The sequence below is a fragment of the Sturnira hondurensis genome, unplaced genomic scaffold, assembly GCF_014824575.4.
Source record: "Sturnira hondurensis isolate 20B ecotype Veracruz unplaced genomic scaffold, ASM1482457v3 Scaffold0015596, whole genome shotgun sequence".
Taxonomy (NCBI): Eukaryota; Metazoa; Chordata; class Mammalia; order Chiroptera; family Phyllostomidae; genus Sturnira; species Sturnira hondurensis.
This window is the reverse complement of record NW_028088227.1, coordinates 10,555,897-10,580,964: the sequence shown is the minus strand read 5'-3', so window position 1 is coordinate 10,580,964 and position 25,068 is coordinate 10,555,897. Positions and strand designations below refer to the sequence as shown.

The 25,068-nt window shown below is 37.2% G+C and overlaps 1 protein-coding gene across 1 annotated transcript in view; it reads left to right on the top strand.

Moving 5' to 3' along the window:
* SEC63 (SEC63 protein translocation regulator) overlaps positions 1 to 25,068 on the top strand; it is a 77,353-nt gene that overhangs the window by 9,702 nt on the left and 42,583 nt on the right. Inside the window, exons 2-4 of the mRNA XM_037064989.1 lie at positions 9,406 to 9,505; positions 14,156 to 14,270; positions 18,734 to 18,846. Coding sequence (XP_036920884.1) covers positions 9,406 to 9,505; positions 14,156 to 14,270; positions 18,734 to 18,846 — 328 coding nt within the window. The remainder of the gene's footprint in view (positions 1 to 9,405; positions 9,506 to 14,155; positions 14,271 to 18,733; positions 18,847 to 25,068) is intronic.

Here is a 25,068-nt window from a genome sequence, read left to right as displayed (position 1 = left end):
AAATGAGGTGTTCAGAAATAGTGAACATTTAATGTGATTGACATTTAGGAGGAAATCAACCATTTTAAAAAGTGAATACTTTGTAAGTTATTGGGCAAACAATGGAGATTTTAAAGTAGGGTAACAACATGGTCAGTTTTGCTTCTGTGGAGCCTTGTGTGAAGAATGGTTTGGTAGAAGGGGTTGGAGGGTAGTGGTGGCTAGGTGGAGAAAAAGTAGATGGAGAAGGAATCCATGTCAAGTTTATTAGTACATTGAGATGTCAGGATGTACGGGAATAGGCAGATTAGAAAGAGAAATTCTAAAATAGGTTGGGCTGTTTACGGAATGTAAGTACCATGGAGAGAATGAGAGAGTGGAGTACATATTTTGAATTTTCACTCATCCTCATCTTTATTTATTTTTCTTAAAAGCTGTTTGGTGATTGGCTCAATAATAACCTATTAATATTTATCAGTTTTGAGGACTGAGTGCAGGGAGAAGGATGGGGATGAACATTTTCATTTAAAATAAAATCTTGATCTGGATGGCTCAGTTGTTTGGAGTATCATGCTGTACACCAAAAGGTTGTGGTTTTGATTCCTGGTCAAGGCACATGTGTAGGTTGCAGGTTCCATCACTGATCTGGGTGCTTATGATCCTGGGTCTGGTACTCGAGGCAACCAGTCGATGTGTCTCTCCCTTTGTTTCTCTCTCTCTAAAAGCAATGAAAAACTGTCCTCGGGTGAGGATTAAAAAAAAAAACTAAATGAAATGTTGGTCTTATCATTGCTTTAATTTATATAGATACTTTCTAATTATAGTAGAGTTGATTATTTCATTCTTGAATGAATTTATGTGTGTTTTTAAATAGAAAGTGATTAGAATCAGCTTTGTGTTCAAAGAAGTATATTTTGTGAATGTGCATATTTAATTTAGAGTAGAAGGGATACTGGAAATCTGAGAAGTTTGAGTTGTTTTAAAATAAAGTCATTCCTAGTGTGCTTTATTCTGACAGAAAGGGGTATCAGACATGTAGTGTAGATACACTTAAATCCTACATAGTAGAGGGAATCAGCTGGGAACTTGCCAGTGTGAATTACAGTACAACATTTAAGCTTTATAAATGTGGTGCACACATTGGATTAATAAATGTGTTCTGTTTTTATTGAAAGGTCATATTTCGTACTTGCTTGATCTTGGAGAACCTGAAAAACACAAATAAACTTATTTTTATTTTCTGAGATGTTTGTTTCCTTAATCATAGTTTTTATTCAGATATGAATAAGTGATGCGGACTCCAGTCAGTGGGGTCTATGTGTTGTGGCTGCGACCAACAAATTCACACGGACTACAGAAAGTCCTGTGGAGAAAAAGGGACAGCATTGCCACCGTCTGAGTGAGAGAGGTCCCCAACCCCTGCCTGGACAGGCTTTTATTGCTTTCCTGGATACTTTACATGGAGGATGGTCCTCATTTACTATGCATAGTTTCACATTAGGTGGTTACTTTTTATAGATAACAAAGGAAAGAATGTTGCTGATTATTTCAAAGAAAAAGGGTATTTGCAAATGCAAGGGGAAAGGTGGTTGAACTGGTTATACTCCATACTTGGGAGGTTTAGCACAGACTTTAGAAAGTTATCTTAAAGGTATGCAGTAAACATTTGATGCCTCAATTCAGGGTGAGGAAGTTTTAGCAAGCAGCAAGCCTCCAAGCAGCCTAGGTTCAATGCAGGCCTGATCCCCCCGCCCCCCCACCGAAAACCTGTCTGCAGGCTCACTCCCTGCCAGCTTTCCGAATCAGGGTCTGGAGTACATTCGCCACTGCCACATGGATAGGTTCCCTATAAATAAGGTGATAAGTATATTCGTATTGTACTTGTACTTTCTTTTAAAAAATATTTCCAATTAACAGACTTTTGATAAGAAATATTTTTGCAATCTCACCATCACATTGTTTCTTTGAAAAGTTGTGGTGTTCATTCTTTTAAGATGTTCCTTACATTTTGGAATTACGTTTGTGTCAGTCAGTATGGATGGAGGAATTTTCTCATTTAGACTCCATATCTTGTTGGCTTTAGATTTTTGCCTTAGTTAAATGTAATAGTTATTGATTGAACATTTCAGTAGTTATTGATTGAACAGTTACTGATTGAACAAACCAGGAGCAGCAGATGATACAAAGATGAATGTAATCTAGTCCTGTTCTGATAGTGTGTAAACCTGGGTGGAGTGAAAGGATTTTAATTAGACAAGTACGCGAATTACTAGATTGAGACCACAACAGAATGTATAGTTATACATTTTTAGAAAGCTATAACACTTAAAAAGTTTAAACCTAATAATTCCACTTCTGGGACTCCTCTGAGGATACATCCTTTTTATTACAAACTGGATGTTTGCTTTTCTTTCGGACCTTGACATTTCTATAGCAAATTGAGCTTAAAGAAACGAAAAGGACCTGGTTTGCTGTCCAACCCCCTTGCCCCCCAAATTTATATGCTGTATTCCTTGTCCCACACACTTTAGTACTGAAATCCTTGCAGCCTTTTCACTTAGCACTTTTTTTTGTACACTTCTGTTTCACCAAAGTTTTTGTTAGAGATATCTAATCAGTTGTTGTTAGCTTCCCCTTGTTCTTAAATTTTTTTTACCTGGATTTCTTACATATTGTATTTACTACTTTGGAGATATGGTTAGGATAGGTGTGATTAAATTAATGAGAAGAGGAACACAGTATATTTTAAGCAATCTAGTTATTTTGTTAGGGGAAGGCAGTTAAAATACAGTGATTAATCATACAGATATATGAATTTATATCTGGGCACAAATCCTATCTCTTTTCTTTAGTGATTACTTGCTGTTACTTTGGTACCATCTGTAACTTTGGGCAAGTTATTTAACCTCTCCGAGCCTCATTTTTTTAAGTATAATAATACATTCATAACCCCAAGAGTGATGGGGGGTGTCATTTAGGACACCCCCCTAAATACACTCCCTAAGTACATTCCTATCTCCTAAATACATTGAACAAATTTATTAAGCACCCACTATTTGCCAGACATTGTGTGTTAGGCACTGGAATATCAGGGTGAACAATATAGACTATAGATCCTTGTTCTCTTGAAGTGTACATCCTCGTATGGGGAGGCAATTGACATACCACATATGAACAATAAAAAATATCAGATAATGATAAATACTTTGTAGACAAGTAGAGTATTCAGAGAATCTTCCTGAGAACATTTCTGCAAGCTGAATGACAAAAGAGAGTCAGCCATTCAAAGAGCTGAATTGGGTAGGAAAAGCCTATTTCAGGCCGGAGGAAGAGTTGTGTACAAAAGCTTTTAAAGCAAGACAGTTGGGTATATTCCAGGAACAGAGAAGACCAAAGTGGCAGGAGTGTGGCAGATGAGAATAATCTGGGATAAAATCAGAGCCGGAGCTGGGATGCATCATATCTGTAAGTCAGGATAAAAGGCTGGGATTTTATTTTAGCTGCAGTGGGAAACTATTGAAGGTTTATAAGCAGAGAAGTGACAAGATCTGACATGCAGTTCTATTTCTCAGTGAAATGAAGACAAGTTTTTTTGGCCAGTTTGAATATATGTCCTTTTAAGGATGAAGTAATATCTACTTAAAATGTTTAATTTATAAATTTTAGTTGCATATTTAAAAATCACATACTATAAAATATAGTACTTTAAAAATAGTTTTGTCCCTGCCCTGGCCAGGTAGCTCAGTTTGTTTGAGCATTGTGTATACACCAAAAGGTTTCAGGTTCAATCACGGGTCAGGGCACATGCCTAGGTTGCAGGCTGGGGCGTGTTCGTAGTTGATTGATGTTTCTCTTTTACATCCATATTTCTCTCTCTCCCCCTTCCTCGCTCTCTCTCAAACCAATAAATGTATCCTACGGTGAAGATTTAAGAAAGTTTTAACCCTTAATATTTCAGGAAACAGTTTTCAAATTCTTCATGTATTCAACCTCAGTGTCTTTGTGGTCACCAGAACTATTTCTTAACTCACCTAACAGTTCTTCAGAATATGTATGTTTTGTTTATATTTGTTCAGGATACAGCACTTTTAGGTTCTGAGTGTAATACCATCACTGGAAATTTTATTCCAAGCCACAGGTGTGTCATTATGTAACATTCGGTATTTTGATTATCCTGCAGGTATACATTTTTAATCTTCATAATGTAGTCACTTGCTGTATTTTTAAAGTGGTCTTTACAAAGGTTATTTACAGTGATAACACTTGTGGTTGTGAGATTTGCCTCACAATGACCTCTGAGTGTACCGAACTACCATTAGTTGAGATTTGGTGGGTGGTGGGGGTGTCTCTGTCCCAGGCTGTTTTTGTTCCTTGGCTCTTTCAGTCTTTCAGAATAAAGCAATCGGGCTCCCCAGCTTGATTGTCCCAATAATGATATGTGCTCAATTCACTTTAGATAGGCTTTGGATAGGTAGAAGAAACTGATACATAATAATTTTTAGACTTTTTAGAATGGTTACATCAAAATGTAACCTTTTGATTCTTGGCACCGTTTTCTTGGATCCTTTAGGATTTAGGAATAGTTCTAGGAGTCTTTGAATTTTAGAAAGAGAAGTGTGGTACATCTTTTTTTTAAAAATAAATTATCTGTATATCATTTGACTTTAATTTTAATCTACATTAAAAAGCATGTCCTAATATTTATTTGCAAGTGATTTTTATAGTCCTCACAATATCACATTTTTTAGATATATTTATCTGAACTAAAAACTGAAATCAGACTTTTCTGACCAATTTGCGTTTGCTTAATTTTCATTTCATTGGTTTAACAGTAAGGACTGCCTTTGCCAGTTAGGTTACACAGCATATATTTTCTGTAAATTGATTGATCCAAGGTAATTTGCAACTTTCAATTTTGGCAAGATGTAGTTAAAAGTAGAAGATAAAACTATTTAATAAATCTTTGGTATGTGCCAAAGCATTTAGGGGTGAAACGTCTTGATGTCTGCAATTTGCTGTAAAATAATTGAGGAAAAAAGGAGGGGGGAGGAAAGAGGAAGCTAGAGATAAAGCCACAGTTGCAAAATGTTAACAATTGGTTAATTTAGGTGAAAGATATTGTTCACTTTAATATTCTCTGAACTGTGCTGAAGGCTTGAAAAATTTTGAAATATAAAGTTGGGGAAATGTAATAGTCATAGTGATAGAAAAATTAATTTTAAGAAGTATGTGTCAGTATTATAACAAATGTCTTACCAGGGTAAAAGTAAATTAGGATAAAATTATATGGGGGAAGTAGAATGAAGGGTTTGTTCAAGAATTTTTATAAATGGATGATGGTGGGTATGTTTTTTAGATATCATTGGTGCATTTAAAAGCAATGAAACTATTTTACTTTAAAATGTCAACTTTTTGTCAGAAATGGTATCTATTGCAACTGTTTGAACTTATGATGGAAATTTTTGTTTTAAAAATATGTTTATTGAGAGAGAGAAAGAGAAAAATAAATAAGTAAATAAATAAATATCGATTAATTGCCTCCCATTTGTGCCCTAAGTTTAACCCTCAACCTAGGTATGTGCCCTGACTGGGAATCAAACCCCCAGCCTGTTGGTGTGTGGGATGACATTCCAATCAACTGAGCCACACTGGCCAGGGCTTATGATGAAAAATTTTAGATGCCAAATTAGAAATCTGCAAGAAGGTACATGATTAAAAATATTTTTGTTGTGGTAAGCAGGCACAGAGGTTCCAGTCCCGGCTAATACTCTTTTAACTCTTTGGGTTCTGGGAATGTGCTATGAGTTCACTCAGTTGTGCTGCAGCCTGGCAGATTAGTCTGGCGTGAACAGATGGATGTGACTGCTTTAGCAAAGGCACTGTGCAGCTTATGAAGCATAACCATAATAACCTCCCCCCAAACCTGGACTGTTCCACAGACGTGTAAACTTTATGCTCAGCTGCTGAGAGCAACCATAATATGTTACGTTGTTTTTAAACTACAGAGCTGTTTTTATGACCTTGTAATTTCCCTTTTCTATGAATGTGGATAATTTCTAAGAAACTTTAACATGTGTTACTAACATAACATATGTTAATATTACTAACATAATTTTTACTGGCCATGGAACTCCTAATTCTATAAACTAGAAGTTTATAAGTGAACTTCTTTTTATTTTTCTAAGTGTCATATAAAAATTGTCTGGAGAGATTTGTGATAGTTTTACAGAGGTCATTCATATAGAGATTTGGAATGTGTACTATGAATGTTTAGTTGTGGTCAAGATCTAAATGCCAGTAGTATAAACCATACCCTATAGTAGTTATCATCTGACTTAAACCTTCTTCTAAAAAGGCAAGATTTAAGTTTTGGACTGAAAGAGTGAGGTATAATGTACACATTGTACAAGACTGGGGGCTGAAAACCATGTGTACTTTGTCTTGGCCAGGGACATTGGGAGAATGTCATTTCTTTGAATAGATCAAGCTGCCTGGCTAATAGACTTCAGCTTTGTAATTTTAACTTTATCAGCTGTTTCCTTAGTTTCAAACCTGAAAATGAGACTGTGAAGGCTTAATTTAATGAAATAAGATGAAAAATCTCCAGTGGTATTTTCAAGAGTGTCTGTCCATATTTTAACTATGAAAAATCAGAAACTTATCATTACTACAATTTCATTCTCGGATCCCATTCAGGTTTTGTCACTTGTCTCAATGATGCCCTTTGTAGTAGAAGATCCCATTCATAGTCACACATCACATTTAGTTGACATGTTCCTTAAGTCCAAAACAGTTCTTCAGTTTTTTTTCTTGACTTTAAAGGTTACTGGCTAAATATTTTATAGAATGAACCTGAATTTGGCGTGTTTTGTAAAATGATCACATTCAGGCAAGAATTTCACAAAATTGATTCTGTGTACTCATTGCCTTCTGTCAGATTGTGTGATTGTTGTTTGTCCTGTTGTCGGTGATGTTCACTGATAACCTGATGAGGGTGGTGACTGACAGGTATTCTGTATTAGTTTTGTGTTGCTGTTAATTACCACAGCAACTAATAACTAATACAACACATATACTAAAAACTAATGTGTTAATAACTAGTTACCACAACTTTAGTAGCTTAATACAACACAAATTTATTCTCTTATAGTTCTGGATGCCAGAAGTCCAAAATTTGTTTTCTCGGACTAGTTACAGTATTGGCAGGGCTGGTTCTTTCTGGAGGTCCTGGAGTAGAATCTGTTTCCTTGCCTTCTTCATCTTCTGGAGACAGCCCGTGTTCCTCGGCTCGCGGCCCCTCTGCTCCCATTGCCGCATCACCTGTCTTTGATCCTCCTGCCTCTTTACAGGAAACCCTGTGATTCTATCGGGCCCACCAGGTAATCTAGGATAATCTCCTCATCTCAAGATCTTCAATTTAGTCACCTCTGTAGAGTCCCATTTGCCATGTAAGTTAATATATTCACTGGTTCTGGGTATTAGGATGAAGACATTTTGGAGAGGTTTGGGGGTGGGGATTCAGCTTACCACACTCCCCACTGTGAATTCATTCTTCTCTCTTCTGTAATGTTTCTTTGTGGGAACATACTTTGATCTCTGGTTCTTGTTAGTGGAGAATGATATTTAGAAGTCCAGATCTGGGTGGTAGGCGTGCTCACTACTATTGAGATCTCACTGTTTTAATCCCTCTTGTCAGGTAGAGCTAGGAAATATGTGTGTATGTGTATAGAGCTACATCCGTATTAGCCTATTCCAGTTTAATGCCGCGAGGTTCATTCTTGTTTTCTATTTTTTAATGTATATATCAGACCCTTCTCTGATACGTATGACAGTGAAAAACTGATTCCAGTTATCCTAATGTACAAGGATGGGCAAAAGTAAGTTAACAATAATAAATAATACAATACTAAAGAATAATACAAGAGTAAACTCTGTTTCATATACTCACAACTGTAAACCTACTTTTGCCTCCCCCCGTAGTTATTTGGTCAGTTCCCCTGCTTATTACCCTTTCTGCCACCACCGTTCCCCTACATGGATCCTTCTGCACCACACCTGGTTCTGATACCTCTTGCCATATGCTTTCCCATGTAGATGCTTTCCTCAGAGCATGGTGATAACAGGATAGTTGGACTTTTTACATGGTGGCTTCAGAGACCATTCTATTATACATAAAGTTCTTTTACTTATCTAACATCTCATTTAGGACTGTGGTTTTGTAGTTTTTAAATACCATGAAAAAATTTATATTTAGTATTAGCCAGCTGGACTCAGTTTAGATGATCTCAGTTTTGTTGGCAACATCCAAAGCATCATGTATAGTTAGGAGCAGGTTGAACATATTCTCTCTTCAATTTATCAGGCCTGAGCAGCATGTGACCTTGACCATATCATTGTCATAGAACTTCTTCACAGCCTGTTTGATCTGGTGCTTTTTGGCCTTGATACCTACAATGAACATAGTGTGCTTTTGTTTTCTATCTTCATGGCTGACTTCAGTGTTAAGGGGGAACCTGATGATGACACAGTCATCAAGCTTGTTGCTCTTTTGAGGTTTTTTGGCTGTCTTTGCGGTGTCTTGGGCCAGAAGGTGAATATAATGTGGATCTTTCTTGTGTGTGGCTGTGGATGCTCTATGGCACTGCCTTTTTGGCCTTCTGAACCTTTGTTTATTGGCTTTGGCTTTGGAGTGGCAGGTGCTTCTTTGTTCTTTGCTTTCTGCATGCTGTCTTTGTGAATGGGTATTTTATTTTAAAACTTAAACATTTTTTTAAAAACTTGGGAGCATTAGTCAAACCAAGTGATTGTAGTTTATAGTAAAACTCTATGTGATATTTTGGTTTGGTTTAATTTCTTTTCAATTGAATTGCAGGTTTTTCCTGGGGATTAAAATAATACTTTTTGTCATAACTCTTATATGGATCTATTTTAACTTTTTATGGGTTTGGGTGACTTTTTAAATTTAATATAATTTTCATGTTTGAAAACTACCAAAAAAAAAACAAACTACCATTTCTGCTTAGCTTCCTTAATAAACCACGGGTTTCAACTGTTTCATATTTTTATTACTTCTTTGGTAGAAGGGAGAGGAGGAGAAAATGTCTCAGAAATTACTGATTATGTGACTAAATATTTTGGGTGCAACTCAGTTATTACATTTTTTAATTAGCAGTTATTGAAATCTCACACAAAAAACAGTTCCTTGGTATCTTCCTTGAAAGTTGAATATTCAAGAGTTGAATAAAATTTGCTAGATAGATTATTTATTCTATCTTGTGGGTTTTTCTTAAAGGTTATTTAAGAAGGTGGTACTTTCATATTCTAGGAGAATAGTAGCATGGTGATGAAGGTTAGTACGGGATTAAATCTAGTTTTGCTTTTACTGAAAAATGATTTAACTTATCACCCCCCCCCTTTTTTTGACAGAGCAAATTCGACTAAAGAATATCAGAAATGTGTATGGAAGATGTATGTGGTATCGTTTACGGTTATTAAATCCCCAGCCAAATATTATTCCTACAGTAAAGTAAGTAATTGGTTGCAATAAAAAAATCTTAGTGTTTACTTTTTGCTAGATATCATTTAAATGGGGGTATAATAATGAATAAAATATGTATCTGTAAAGAAATTGTGGCCTTGGTAAGATGTGAACAGTACATTTGAGAGCTGTCTGAACAGAGCGGTTTATAAATTCAAAGGAGAGAGTGCGTACTGTATTTTCGGACAATAAGATGCATCATGGTTTTAGAGGAGGAAAATGGAAAAATTTGAAGCAAAAAATGTGGTAAAGTATTTAATGACATAAATAACATAATATTTCACCAATGTAAATGTAAACAGAACTCAACAGCAGCATTAACAACCATTATTCCTCCCAAATTTGGGGGAGTAATTGCATCTTATAGTCTGAAAAATATGGTACTTCTGACTCAGGAGCAGGAGAGAAAGAAACATTAAACCTGGAGGGAAAGGATTTGTGCATCTTGGGTCAGGATCTGAATTTGTTGTAAAGACTATAGGGGAATCTCTAAAAGATTATCAAAAGCTGGGAGGTGACATGATCAAGTTTGCATTTCATGGTGATAAAGTTTGTTGAGCATATGATGTATGCCAGGTGCTGTGTTAGGGGCTTTATGTGTTATCTCATTAGTTTTTTTTTCATTAGTTTTATATTAACTTCAGGGCAGATGTTGTTGCTTTTTCTCAGATGGGGAAGCTGTGACTAAGAAAAGGATGTAACTTGACCAAAGTTGTGCAGCTGGAAGTGGTGGATTGCGGACCTAGCACCCTTTATTTCAGCAGGCCTATCTGCTTAAACAGGCCTGTTTGATTTTGTGAGGCAAAGGGGTGTGCTGGTTTAGAGCTTAGGCTGCAGATCCTCACCCTAAATCTCAGTGTAGAGGGAATAGATGGAACTGATAACAGGGGAAAGAGTTGCTATTATTGGAGGACTGAGGCTTGTGAGTTAACTACATTTACCTATCTGGTAGGTACGAGGGGAAGACCTAACAGGAAATTAGTAACTTCAGGCAGTTTAAATAGTTTTTCTTTGTAAGGCTTGACTTTGCCTGGTTTAGTTCCTTTAGAGAAGGAGGGAAATCCTGCCTTTGGTGTTGCTTTCTTCAGTGATTTGAAACTAAAAGTCACAATAAGTGTTTACAAGAGAAGTTTTATGTTCACTGTTTACCTTTTGCTGTTGCTTATTTTAAATTAAGCCCTTTGTGAAGCAGCAAGACAAATATTTTTGGCCTCCCAGTCTCTTCTTTTCTGGGCTTTGGTTAACACCGTGGGTATTTGAACCTCACTTTTCAAGACAAAAAAAACCCCCACCCAACTTGATGAAGTTCTCCAGTGATTAAAAGGAGATTTAAGTAAGGAGAAGTTACACAGATTCTAGTAACAATTTGGATAAGGTCAGAAAGCTGACCAATTTGGATAAGGTCATCAAACCTCTTTTGCTACTTAACCCTAAAGCATTCTTTCAGAATTGTGCAGTCATTGTTTAGTACTCTTAATTTCTGGAAATTGCTTCTAAAATAATTTTTAAAGTATGCTTAATAAAAAAATCAAGACTTCATGAGTTAACTATTGAAGCTATTTGTAGTGAAAATGCTTATCTTTTCAGAGGAACCAAAAATGCTTTTTAAATATTGTTACATATATCAGGTGCGTATGTTCAAGGTCGTGACTAGATGCACGTTTGCTGTGTTCTTAAATTTTTTTCGCATTTCAGCACATACTAGTAATGAATGTGTCTCCTGGATGCACGTGACCTACACTGTAATTTTTTTTTACTGCAACCTCCTCATGGCTAAAAAAATTGGTCACAGAGAATGATGCAGTCTGTTACCTTTCCACCTTTGCTTTGGCCCTTGGGAAATGAGAGCATAGTTTTATTGGTTGTGGTAGGTTTTTTCATCAGCATGGTGGTTCTGTCTTGAGTCTTTGCTCTCCTTCCTTTATTCTTTGGCTCAGAGAACCAGGTGTTACAAGTAAGACATCTAACAAGGGGGTGTAGCATATTCTTAGGTTTTTTGTTCCTCTTTCTTTCTACCTTTGTTTGCTTTTAAATCTTGCTTTAGTGGTTCTTAGTTTCACCTTTATCTTTGTTTTTTTCTGAGCTTTGTTAGCCTGTCGGGAAAGTTGGTAAAAGAAAATATGGAGTTATTAATTTGTGTGGGATTAAAGTATATTTTCATGAATTCTTTAGCATATTGGGGATATTGGTAAACTTTGGGTTTGAGTTAAAAATTACCATTTTAAATCATTTTTATTATTCAATAAGTAGTTACTGTGCACCTACTATGCACACTGTGTGTCAGGTGGTATACTAGGTGCTCATATGCTGTGATTAACAACTGTATGTGTTTCAACTATTTTACAGTCTTGGGAGCTATTGGCAAGTAAAAGAAGTAATGATAATAGAGTTTAATAAGGGTTGTGAGGGGGATGCCATGAAAGACTGGAGGAACAACTCTTAACTCTGGCTGGAGACAAAGGAGTTTGAGTAACGAGGTCTGAAATTGAGATTTGGGTTAGTTACTAGTAACAGTCAGTAGCTAATAGGAGTTGATTATTTACTGTTTCTGAGACACTTGGTAGGTGCTTTAGATACCTAATCTCAGTTGATTCTCACACCTACTCTAAAAGTTGGAAACTGAGTTTTAAAAGACTAAAAGCAACTTGCTAAGACCTCTTGGTTAAGGAGCGTTGAAGCTGGGGTTTGGCCTCAGGTAGTTTTGTTCCAGTGACCCTGTTTGTAACTGCCTCTCCCTAGATAGCCAGGGAAAAATGAGAGTGCTCCAGCCAGGGCTCCCTTTTCTTCTTTTGGCATGTAGATATGTGGAAAGCAGCTTGCTGAATTTATTATGCCCTTAGTGAGGTTTAGAGAATTATTTTGATCAGATGGAACGAAATTTGCATCTCAGTGCTGTGTTTAAGCTACTCTGAAGTTGGTCAAAAGTTAATTAAGATCCTGTCCAGGTGCTCAAGGAGCTTGCAGTGAGTCTGAGGAAGAAAGACATGGCTTATGTTTCTTCATGACTGTAACCACACTCTCCCCATTGATGAGGATTAAGGATTACTTCTTAGGGGGCGAACACTCTGAGTTGACTCTCAAAGGGTGAATAGAGTTTGGGTAGGCAGAGGTGAGAAATGGGAATTCTAGGTAGAAAGACCAAATAGCAAAAGTATGATAGAGGGACAAACTTAGGGAACTTTGGAAGATGGGGATTTATTTTGTTTGAAAAATCAGGGTGACAAAGGTAAGCAGGTGGGTTGTAACTGGATTCTAGAGTCTCATTCCAAAGGTAGGTTCCCAATGAGAGCTTAAGCACATGGAATGTTTTCTTTCTGTCTTTGAAAACGGTTCACTCTGATATTGTTTGATTAGGCTTCCTATGATCCATTTTGTCTTTGTTTAACAGTTCCTGTTTAGTGTAACAAATTTTGATACAAAGGCTATAAAAAACCAAATAATTCACTTTCATCGCTTGAAGATAGCCACTATTAAGATGATTTTACCTTTCTATATTTTTATTTATAATAGTTATTTAAAATATGATTATATTACATGTACATACAGTTTTGAAACCTGTTTTTTAAAAAATTTAATAATATTAATAAAGGTAGATAATTTTCCACTGCAAGTATTTTTAATGGCTAGATAGTATTTCACTGTGTGGATATACTGTTAATTTGTTCGTCTAGTACTCTATTAATAGGCACTTATGTGCATGCTTTTTTTCTGCCATTATTTATGTCTGTAACTGCCCTTTTACACTTTCTTTAGTTAATTCTAGTTTATTTCCTTCTAAGTTTTCTTGAAGTAAAGTAGATGAATGGTTAAAAGGGTATGTACTTCGTTAGGTTTTTTGATACCTTACTGTCAGATGTTCCTTCAGAGTATAATGCATATGAGCTTTCCTTCTTTTCTTTAATCTCTCCAGTGCTGCTAGCAATCTTTTAAACATTTTCACTAGACAGAACATACCGGAGAGAAGAAATTAGTTTTTTCCCCAAATTAAGTGCTCTTGTATATCATTTTTTAACCTACTATGTACATCTTTCTATATCTTTGGTTAAAAATGTTCCAAGATTAGGTGAGATGGAGTGTATTCAGGGTGGTATGGCTGTAGACTAAAATATGTTCCATTGTGTGGCTCTGTCTTCCTTAATTAAGTTAGTTCCCAATAAATGGACATTTAGGTTGTGTCCAAAGTTTCACCATTATAAACATGTCTATTCATCTTTGCACAATCGACCCATTATTTTTGTAGTTTATCTTTCTAAAAGTGTTATTGGAAGGTCAAGAACAGTTCTTTTTTTTACATTAAATGGTTTACTAAATACTTGGTATTAATATATTTTGACCAAATGTAATAATTCAGGAAGTTAATAAGCTGGATTTACTTCAGTGCTTAAAATTCTGCAAGTAGTAACTGAGAAAATATTAAATGCCAGGCACTTTACAAGATTCTGGAGACTTCCAAGGTGAAAAAGGTACTGTTTTCTTGCTATATTACAGGAGTTTAGAATTTATGTCAATAAGCATAGCAATATGAGACTACTTTAGATTGTTTTATGCCTTGATCTTGCCATTATGTCTTGATCTTGCCATTGTGTCTCTTAAAGGAAAACCATTTATTTATATTTTATTTTTCTTTTTTCTAAACAGGAAAGTAGTTCTGCTTGCAGGATGGGCATTGTTCTTATTCCTTGCATACAAAGTTTCCAAAACAGACCGAGAATATCAAGAATACAATCCTTACGAAGTATTAAATTTAGACCCTGTAAGTAGTACTTTTATATAATGCACATTAGTTTAATGATCCCATGAAAGTCCTATAAGTCCACATCCTAGAAGAAATTGAACTGTGCCTAGAAAATAAGACTTTGGTCACTTAAGTTTTTTACTAGAATAAGATAAGTATCTAACCTATTATTTATTATTCTAATGTACATGGTTTTTAAGCTATAAATGTTGATTGCCATCCTATTAAGAATTGATTGGTAATTACTAAATGTCATAATATTTGAAGACAAGAGGTTAGTGAGTATATTTTTAAAGGACATGTATAAGGTGGGTTTAATGCAAAGTTAAAACCAGGAGGTTTATATGTGTTAGTTGAATGATTAAAGTCGTTTGACCCTGTGTTAGTTGACTCTAAGGTAGAGTGTTAATTCTTTATGTCTTACAAGAACTGGTTTCATTGTCATAGAAATTCAGATGAACCTCGGTTGTATCCTTTGGCTAATCTCTTGATTGAACTTGATTGATAGGTCCCAAAAGAAAATTAGTCTGTTAGGTATATCAGTGGAAAGTTAGAACTGAATGAATGATGGAGGTTATCTAGCCCTTTTTTCTTTTTTAATTGTTTGTAGTCTCATTTTATTTATTTACTTATTTATTTATTTTTAGAGGGGAGGGGAGGGAGAAAGAGGGAGAGAAACATAGATGTGAGAAAGACACCTCTCTTATATGTTTCCTACCTGGGGATTGGACCCACAAACTAGGTAGGTGTGACTGGGAATTAACCGGCAACCTGTTGCTTTGTGGGACAGTGCCCAACCAGCTGAGCCACACTGGTCAGAGCTAGCTTTTTTTCTGATGGTAAAAATGAGGCCTGGAAAATTTGCATATTGTCTGGGGTCCTAGCCAAGCTAACGCTAGTGCTCTTTCCATTTTTTCTCCAAGCTACTTCTTTTACCTCTAGTCACTGCCCAGTAGGTAGCTTGACCCTGAGATATAGATAACACAGATAAGGAGTATGTTTATCTTCTGGCTTTCTGCTTTATAGAAGAAAAGTATACCTAACATTTGTCTTTTCGTGTTGTGATGATCATGGTCACTGAGAGCTTTTTAAAGATTAAAAGGTTTGGGGACAGTTTGATGCTATGAAAAGCCAATGTCAAAGACTTATTATTAGAAAGTGACTCTAATTAGGAAACAACTAAGGTAAACTTATTAAGTATTTGCTTAATATTAAAATACTGACAAGAAGATGAAATTAGATATTCTTCAGCAGATATTCTTCAGATGATTTCTTAGAAAGGAAAGTAACCTTTGATTGGAGGCTTTTTTCAGCCAGACTTAATTTACTATGATAATTCTTGATATTTAAATATCACTATCCTTTTATTTTATTTAAATACACCATTACGTATGACCCTTGACAGTGTGGCGGATGGGGTGCCAGTCCTGCCTAGTCAAAAAATTGAGTACAGAAGATGGAGGAGTAGGTAAACATGGCTCACCTCCTCGTACAACCACTTCAGAATTACAACTACAAACCAAACATCACTCAGAACTGTCAGAAATTGAGTTGAATGGAAATCCAACAATTATGGAACTAAAGAAACCACATCAATCTAGAAGGGTGGGAGACGTGGAGACATGGAGTGAGTGGGTCCCACATCCACATGTGGTAGAAAAAAATTAGTGAGGAGTATCTTGGGAGTGAGGAGTCCCAGCCTGACACCAGGTACCCCCTGGCCCAGGGTTCTAGTGCCAGGAAGAGAAGCCCCCATAACTTCTGGCTGCAAAGACTAGTGGGATTGGAGTTGGTGAGAAAAACTACTGGACTCCCAGGCAGTTTATCTTAAAGGGCCTGTGCTGAATTTACTCAGATGTATTCCCTCTGAGCTCTAGCACCGCCATAGTAGCAGCTTGAAAGGCACCAGTGGCATATGGGGAGAAAGTGAAGTGTCTGGCATCAGAGTGAGAGCTGGGGGCAGCTCTCTCCTAGACAGAAAGCCAGGTAGAGGCCATTGTGCCTTTTTTGAGCTCTCATCACACAGAGCCGCAGAACTGGCAGGTGGGAGCCATATCTGAAACTCCATCAACCTGCCTTACACTCTTTGTCCTACTCTGGCTATTATCTGAGGCTTCACTCCACCCAACTTGTGGGCCCGCCTCCAGCCCCATACTTCCAGCTAAGGAGCCCAAGGCTGGGCACTAGCAGTAGTTAGTTTAGGGAGGCCCTGCCTGGGAACCTCCAAGCCCAGCATAATTAGCAGCCATCAGCAGATTGCTTTGTAGCTCATGCTAGGTGGCCCTGGGTGGAACACAGGTGGTGCCTGATCCTGATCTGCATCAGCTGGGAAACCCCAGAGCCTCTGCACCCAGCACAGCTACAGACTACACCAGAGCACCACCACCCTGCTCTGGCACAGCTGATCCTCCATGGAGGGTGGACAGGGGTGGTCAGTGTTTGCAGACAGTCCTTGCAGCTCACTGGCCTGGACAAATCCCTCCCATTGACCTGCTAACAGCAATCAAGGCTCAACTACAAGAGGAGGGTGCACTCAGCCCTCAAAAAGGGTGCACTTCGAATACACAGCTTTGCATGATAGGGAAGGCTGTGCCACTGGAGCCTACAGGCCATGCTACCAAGACAGGGAGTCATAGTGGCTCTACCTAATATGCAGAAACAAACAGGGAGGCTGCCAAAATGAGGAGACAAAGAAACTTGGCCCAAATAAAAAGAAAAAAAAGCAGAAGAAAACTCTAGAAAAAGAACTAAACAAAATGGAGATGAGCAATCTATCCGATGCAGAATTCAAAACACTGGTTTTAAGGATGCTTAAGGAACTCAGTGAATACTTCAACAAGATAAAAAAGACCCAGGAAGAAATGAAGGATATACTAATGGAAATGAACAGTTTACAGGAATCGACAGTAGAGTAGATGCAACTGAGAATCAAATTGATGATTTGGAACATAAGGAAACAAAAAACAACCAAGCAGAGCAACAAGAAGAAAAGTAATCCAAAAAAATCCAGGAGAGTGTAAGAAGCCTCTGGGACAATTTCAAGCAAACCAACATTCACCTCATAGGGATGCCAGAAGGAGAAAAGAAAGAGCAAGAAATTGGAACTCTATTAGAAAAATTTCACTAATTTGGTGAAGGAAATAGAATGTAAGTTTAGGAAGCACAGAGAGTACCAAACAAGATTAATGTAAACAGGTGCACACCGAGACACATAATGGAAATGCTGAAGGTTAAAATAAAGAGAGAATCTACTAAGTAGCAAGAGAAACGCAGTTAGTTACCTACACAGAAGTTCCCATAAGGCTGTCAGCTGATTTCTCAGAAGACACTTTGCAGGCTCTAAGGGATTGGCAAGAAATATTCAAAATCATGAAAAGCAGAGATCTGCAGCCAGGATTGGTCTGCCCAACAAAGCTATCATTTAGAGGGACAGATAAAGAGCTTCCTAGACAAGAGAAAACTAAAGGAGTTCATCATCATCAAACCATTATTACATGAAATATTAAAGGGACTTATTTAAGAAAAAGATGATCAAAACTGAATAATAAAATGACAGTGCATACATACTTAACAATTGAATCTAAAGAAACAAACCAAACAGGAAAAACAGAGACAGAATTATGGATACGAAGTGTGTTTTGATGGTTACCAGATGGTTGTGGGACGTGGGGCAGTTGGCAAAGAGGTGAGAGGATTAAGTAGTCACAGAATAGTCATGGGGATGTAAAGTAGGACATAGGAAATAGAGTAGCCAAAGAATTTATACACATAACCCATAGACATGAACAATGGTGGGGAGATTGTCTGAGGGAAGGAGGGGGACAAAGAAGGGACAGCTGTAATAGCACGCTCAATAAAATATTTTTAAAAATTAGAGTATAACTTTGTATCATTGGATCAGAGAGAAAATAGTCTTTTCAATTCACAGTAGGGAAACTAGTTGAGAATGCAAAACTACTGTTTCTGATTTTTAGTTAATTAAATCTATGATGTAAAACCCATGAATACCCCCAAAATTCACATAAAAGTATACCTGTGGTTTCAGACCTGTGTTGTTCATAGTTTCATACTTCTGTCAGTGTGCTGCATGCACATAGTAGGTGCTCAATAAAATAAATGGATGAAATAAGTATATTTAAATTTTTCTAAAAAAATCCTTACATAATGATATGTGTGTGTATGGCGGTGGGTGACACACACACTTCTCTACGTGCCCCAACTGGGATCGAACCCACAACCTAGGTATTTGTCCTTACGTGGAATTGAACCTGCAAACTTTTGCTGTTTGAGACGATGCGCCAACCAATTGAGCCACCTGGCCAGGGCCAAATAATTATATTTTTATTTAAAAAGTACATGAGGTGAAATTTATGGGACAAATTATATAGGATAAAAACTGTAGTTCATCTCTTAAGTTCAAAATGGGATTTTGTATTTACTGCACTGTGCTAATTTTTACTAAAAAAATCTTTTCTTTTTAGGGTGCGACTGTAGCAGAAATTAAGAAACAATATCGTTTGCTGTCACTTAAATATCATCCAGATAAAGGAGGTGATGAAGTTATGTTCATGAGGATAGCAAAAGCTTATGCAGCGTAAGTGTCATAGGGCTCATTAGAGTGGTAAAGATAATTTTCTATTTGAATAAAATAGTAAATAACATAGTTGTCACACCCTTTTATTAAATGCTGACCTCATATGCTGAGTCTGTCATGTATGGAACTGCCTGGCAACCCTAAAGTAGTAATCTAGACATTAATTTTAAGTAACTTAGAGCGGTGCATTTGTGATACGAAGTTGGCTAAATTAAGTAGTGAGATGTGAATTGAGCCTTTTTCATTTCTGGGCTTTTTATTAGGCTAGATCTATTTCTCTTATTTAGACAATGTAACTTTTCTTGTCTCATTTAAACTCTTTAAATACCAGTTTTATTTTCAGGAAACAGGATAAAGTATATAAAATTAAAAATGGTTATTCCTTGAGCATTACTGTTACAAGAGATAAAGGTTAGCTGGATTCTTTAGGACTCATCATAGGTATATCTCTACAGAGCTCTTATGTTGAATTAAAGGGTAAAATTCAGACAAGATGTCTGTTTGTTGGGGACTCAGTAGTATGTAATAATTTTGTGAGCTAATTTTACAAATATAAGTAAATAAGAGGATACTCAGATATAATAGCAAATAAAAAGTGGCATGCGAATGACAAAAGTTGGAGAATTGTCTTACTTTTGTTCTTGATAAGAGTATGCTGACTGTGTCTCCTCTTCTCCCCTTTCTGTGGATTGCTTGTTATCTATATGAATGTGTTTCTGTAATTCAGGAGCTCCTGAAATATGTATGTACTACATTTTTCTTTTCTGCAAAGCAGATATCCTCCAAATTAACACCTTTCTGTTGGTGTCTCCTTTTCCTCTTTTTAAATTGTGTGTCCTTCAAGCACATACTCTCATTGCACAAATATTTCAGTACCGTAGTTGCTGTTTTTGATTATTTAAGAAGAATTGAAGATTATCAGAGGAAGTCTAATAGACAAGATTACTTAATTAGTAGTTTTAATTTTAGTGCAGTTATTTAGTTCCACCCTATCTTTAGGTACTGTAACATTTTCAAGTTCATGGGTTTGTTCTCACTTTACTGGAAATCTGACTCTTTATGATGTATAATCACTATTCTAAAAAGAACAGAATAAAATGTGGCTTTTAGTTTTAACTTAGTTACATGATTGAGATATTAGAATATTTTGTATGTAAGATGTTTTAGTTGATGGTCCATATCACACAAATGAAGAAGTAAATGATTATGAGACCCAGACTTTGAGACCTTTTGACTTATACAAGTATAACTAAATTAGATAAGGCTGTACATTTTAGTAAATATAAGTTCTAACTGATTAGATTGAAGGTACCATTGTATGTATAACTCTAGGAGCACAAGTATAACTCAAGCACCTTCTGGAATGTAAAAGTTACAGGCTTTGAAAAACAGCTTTTTAGAATTTGCTTTGGTTATTCAGGGTATTGTCTCTTCCTTTATTTGCCCGTTATAATAAACTAGCTAGGTCACTCCTATTTCTTCGTACCGTATTTTAGCTTGAAGGAAAGGAAGTCTGGTTATTTTTGAGCAGTTAGATCAACTATTGAATTTTCTGATTGATTCCTCTGGATTCAGTTGGGATTTGGCTTTCAGGTGTAAAAACCCAACTTCAAGCTACTTTATAACAAGTGGTCAGCAGAGATGTTACTTTAAAGCTATTTCAATTTTTTTTCAAGATTTTATTTATTTATTTTAGAGAGATGGGGAAGGGAGGGAGAAAGAGAGGGAATGAAACTCGATGTGTGGTTGCCTCTAGCACATCCCTAGCATACTGGGGATATGGCCTGCAACCATACCCTGCCCTGACTGGGAATCAAACCAGAGATGCTTTGGTTTGCAGACCTGCGCTCAATCCACTGAGCTACACCAGCCAGGGACTATTTCAATTTTTAAAAACGTGTTTTCATGTGTTGGTACATGAAAAATATGTTTTCATATGTTGGTACTGAGTTGGCTACCTAGCCAACTCAGTCTGATACATAGTTTAATGAAAGCATTCTCTAGATCAGGATTTATAATCTGGGGTCCCAAAATTGTATACAGAATTTATGTATATTTGTAAATGTGTATATATTCCAGAGCAAAGGGCACAGATTCCATTAGATTTATATTTAGATCTATGATATAGCTTTGTACCTCCAAAGTTAAGGAATATAATCATGTTTAGGAAACTTTACACTCATTGAATTTAAAAAAAAAGTTATATTAGCATCTTTGGGTTTGTTTAAGCTTGTTGTATATAAATTAACAAATCACCTAGATTTTAAATACTTTAGTCTTAGGAATGGTATTATACTAAAGCATTACTAAGTGGCAAAGAAATCATTGACTTTAAAATGTTGATGAATCCTTTCATTTGAGTATCTAGCATGGAGCCTGTCACACAGCAGTTGTACAAGTTGGTTTGATGAAAGAGTTCATGGGATTGTAATCAGGTACATGTGTGGGTTAAATATCAAGAGCTTTTGTGATGTGAGCTGTGCCTTATTTGGCGAAATCTGAGGGTATTGTATAGAGCACAGGTGGCAAACACAAGGCCCACAGGCCAAATCTGGCCCTCTACCTTATTTATTCCAGCCAGGCACCTTGTTTCTACCCAGCAGCACTGCTGAGCTCTTGCTTAACTGTTAAGGAATAGATGCATTTACACAGTCCTAAGATTACATTTCACCCTTGGAAAGCAGCTGTGAGCCTCATGGGACCTCTGGTGAGAATGAGTTTGACACCCCTGGTATAGAGAACGGAGCAGTCTATTGTGCTGTCATCAGCAGAAAGGCAGAGGGGACAGAGATAATTATTTTGGGGGAAAGAATCTAATTAGAAGACAGAATACTGAGAGAAAGAATAGCTGAAGCTTTGGGTATAGAGTTGTACAGGTAAACTGAGGCACAATTTTTTGAGAAACATCCCTCAACAGAAAAGAATCTTAGTACCACTCCTTGTTAACTTGAAATCTCTCTAATAATGCATCCCATTGGCTCCTGTGTTTCATTGTGGTCTTAGTTTAAATAGTTTAAGTAGAGGCACAGTTAAATAAGGACTAAAGATGTTAAGGTACTTATTTTTTATGGATGGCCAAATCAGTAAGTTTAAAAATATTTTCAAATTACTGAAATTTTTGGCTATTTTATGAAGGTATTTCTGCATTCTCTCTCTCAATCTACATTGAATCTACAGTAGAATTTACATTGTATCTTAAGTGTGTATGTTCTGGGAAATAGATATATGCCCAAAATTAGATTTGAACATAAACATAATAATCTTTTGGTCTCCAGGAATGCCTTTCTTATTTTATTGTCAAGTGTGTGTGTGTGTGTCTGCCTTATCTCCTTAACAACATTGTAAAGTATTTGAAGGAAATAAGATTTTCTTTTTTTAAATATATTTTATTGATTATACCTTTACAGTTGTTCTATTCCCCCCTTCATTCCCCTCCACCCTGCATACCACCCCCACCACTCCCCCCTTATGACTATGTGTCTCAAGTTCTCTAGATTCTATATTTCTCATACTATTCTTTCCCTTCCTCCTACCTATTTTTTTACCTACCATCTATGCTACTTATTTTCTGTATCTTCTCCCCCCTTCTCCTCCTCCCACTCCCCTGTTGCTAACCCTCCACGTGTTCTTCATTTCTATGGTTCTGCTCCTGATCTAGCTGTCCTCTTGGTTTGCTTTTGTTTTAGGTGTGGTTGTTGATAACTGTGAGTTTGCTGTCCTTTCACTGTTCATATTTTTCATCTTCTTTTTCTTATATAAGTCCCTTTAACATTTCATATAATAAGGGCTTGGTGATGATGAACTCCTTGAACTTGACCTTATCTGAGAAGCATTTTATCTGTCCTTCCATTCTAAATGAAAGCTTTGCTGGATAGAGCAATCTTGGCTGTAGGTCTTTGGATTTCATGACTTGGAATACTTCTTTCCAGCCCCTTCTTGCCTGTAAGGTCTCTTTTGAGAAATCCACTGACAGTCTGATGGGAACTCCTTTGTAGGTGACTGTCCCCTTATCTCTTGCTGCTTCTAGGATTCTCTCCTTCATTTTAATCTTGGCTAATGTAATTATGATGTGCCTTGGTGTGGTGTTCCTTCTTGGGTCCAACTTCTTTGGGACTCTCTGAGCTTCCTGGATTTCCTGGAAGTCTATTTCCTTTGCCAGACTGGGGAAGCTCTCTTTTATTATTTGTTCAAATAAGTTTTCTGCTTGTGGCTGTTTCTTTTCCCCTTCTGGTCCCCCTGTAATTCGGATGTTGGAACATTTAAAGATGTCCTGGAGGTTCCTAAGCCTCTCCTTATTTTTTTGAGTTCTTGTAACTTCACTTTTTTCTGTTTGGTCATTTCTTCCTTCCTTCTGGTCCACCCCCTTGATTGGAGTCCCAGTTTCCTTTCCATCACTATTGGTTTCCTGTGCATTTTGCTTCATTTCAATTAGTTTAGCCTTCATATGTTCCTCTAATTTGTGACTAAAATCAACCAGTACTGTAAGCATCCTGATCACCAGTGTTTTGAACTATGAATCTGAGAGGCTCGCTATTTCTTTTTCGCTTAGAGTTACCGGCTCTGGGGCTTTGAGTTCTTCTTGAGCCATATTTTGGACTGTTCGTGTCTGTTACTTATGAGGAGCGGAGCCCTAGGTGTTCACCAGAGCGGGGCAAGTCAGTCGCTGGGTTGTGGTGCTGTATGGGGGTCGGGGTCAAAGGAAAGAAATGGCGGCCCCTCTGCTGCCTCCCACTGCAGCTGCGGCCGCCAGGGCCCACTGCGTGTGAATGTGTGACTGTAGTCAGCCCACCGCCACTGGATTCGCCGCTGGGGCCTGCGCGGTCTGTCTCACTGCTCACTCCTCTGCTGGTTTATCTGCGCGTGAATGTGTGACTGCAGTCAGCCTGCCGCCCTGTGCACTCACTGGGTCGGCCAGGCGCGGGGCTGCCAGGGTGCCTGGGGTCGGGGGATCTTTCTTGCCCGTCCCACTCTGCTGCTGGCTCCACCCCTCTTACCGGTCCAGTTGAACGGTTGGTTGTTTTTGGACTTCCATATAGTTCAATTTTCTGTTCTTTGGCTGCTTCTTTGTTCACCAAACCTTTGTTGTATTCAAACTTGGTTGTGGGAGAAGGCACAGTTTTTCCACCTACGCCTCCATCTTGGCAGAAGTCTCTCTTTTAGTATTTTCTTAACATTCTGTATGAGAGCTGGAATAAAACCACTCTCACTTTGTACCTTTAGCCATTGCCTAAGTCAGGGGTTATGTTTATATTTAGGTGTTAAAAAAAATCACTCTGTCACTTTCATATTGTCCATGTTAGGAAGCTGTTGCTTTAGTGGCTGTTTTTCTTTTTCCTTTAAACATTTTTTAAAGTGTATTTTATTGATTATTTTATTATAGTTTCCTAATTTCCCTTCTTTACTTGGTTTCTCTCTTCCCTTCAGCAATCTCTGCCCCACCCCACCAACCTTAGTTCATGTCCATGGGCAAATTTTTTGGCTTCTTCATTGCCTGTACTGTTCTTAATTTTTTTTTTTTTAAGATTTTATTTATCTTTAGAGGGGAAGGGAAGGAGAGAGGGAGAGAAATATCAATGTATGGTTGCCTCTCGTGTGCCCCCTGACAGAAACTGCATCCCCTTCTGGGAACTGACCTGCAACCCAGGCATGTGCCCTGACTGGGAATCGAACTGTGATCCTCTGGTTCGGAGGCCCGCGCTCAATCCACTGAGCTACACCAGCCAGAGCTCCCTTGTCTATTCTTTACCTACCCAATTATGCTTCTAAATCCCTATACCTTTTTCTCCTTCTCCCCCCAGCCCCTCCTAGCCAATAATCCTCCAGATAATCTCCATATCTATGATTCTGTTCCTGTTCTAGTTGTTGCTTAGTTTCTTTTTCTTTTTTCTTTTAGATTAAATTGTTGATAGTTGTGAGTTTGTTGTCATTTTAATGTTCATAGTTTTATCTTTTCCTAAAAAAGTCCCTTTAATATTTGATATAATAAGGGCTTGGTGATGATGAACTTCTTTAGCTTTACCTTGTCTGGCTGGGAAGCACTTTATCTGCCCTTCCATTCTAAATGAGAGCTTTGTTGGATAGAGCAATCTTGGTTGTAGGTCCTTGCTTTTCTTCACTTTGAATAAATCTTGCCAGCCTGTTCTTGTAGCAGATTATTTTTCTAATTCTGTGTGCAGTTGGCTTTGGAGAAAGTATGCTCTCAGTACAAGGTAAATGACCTTT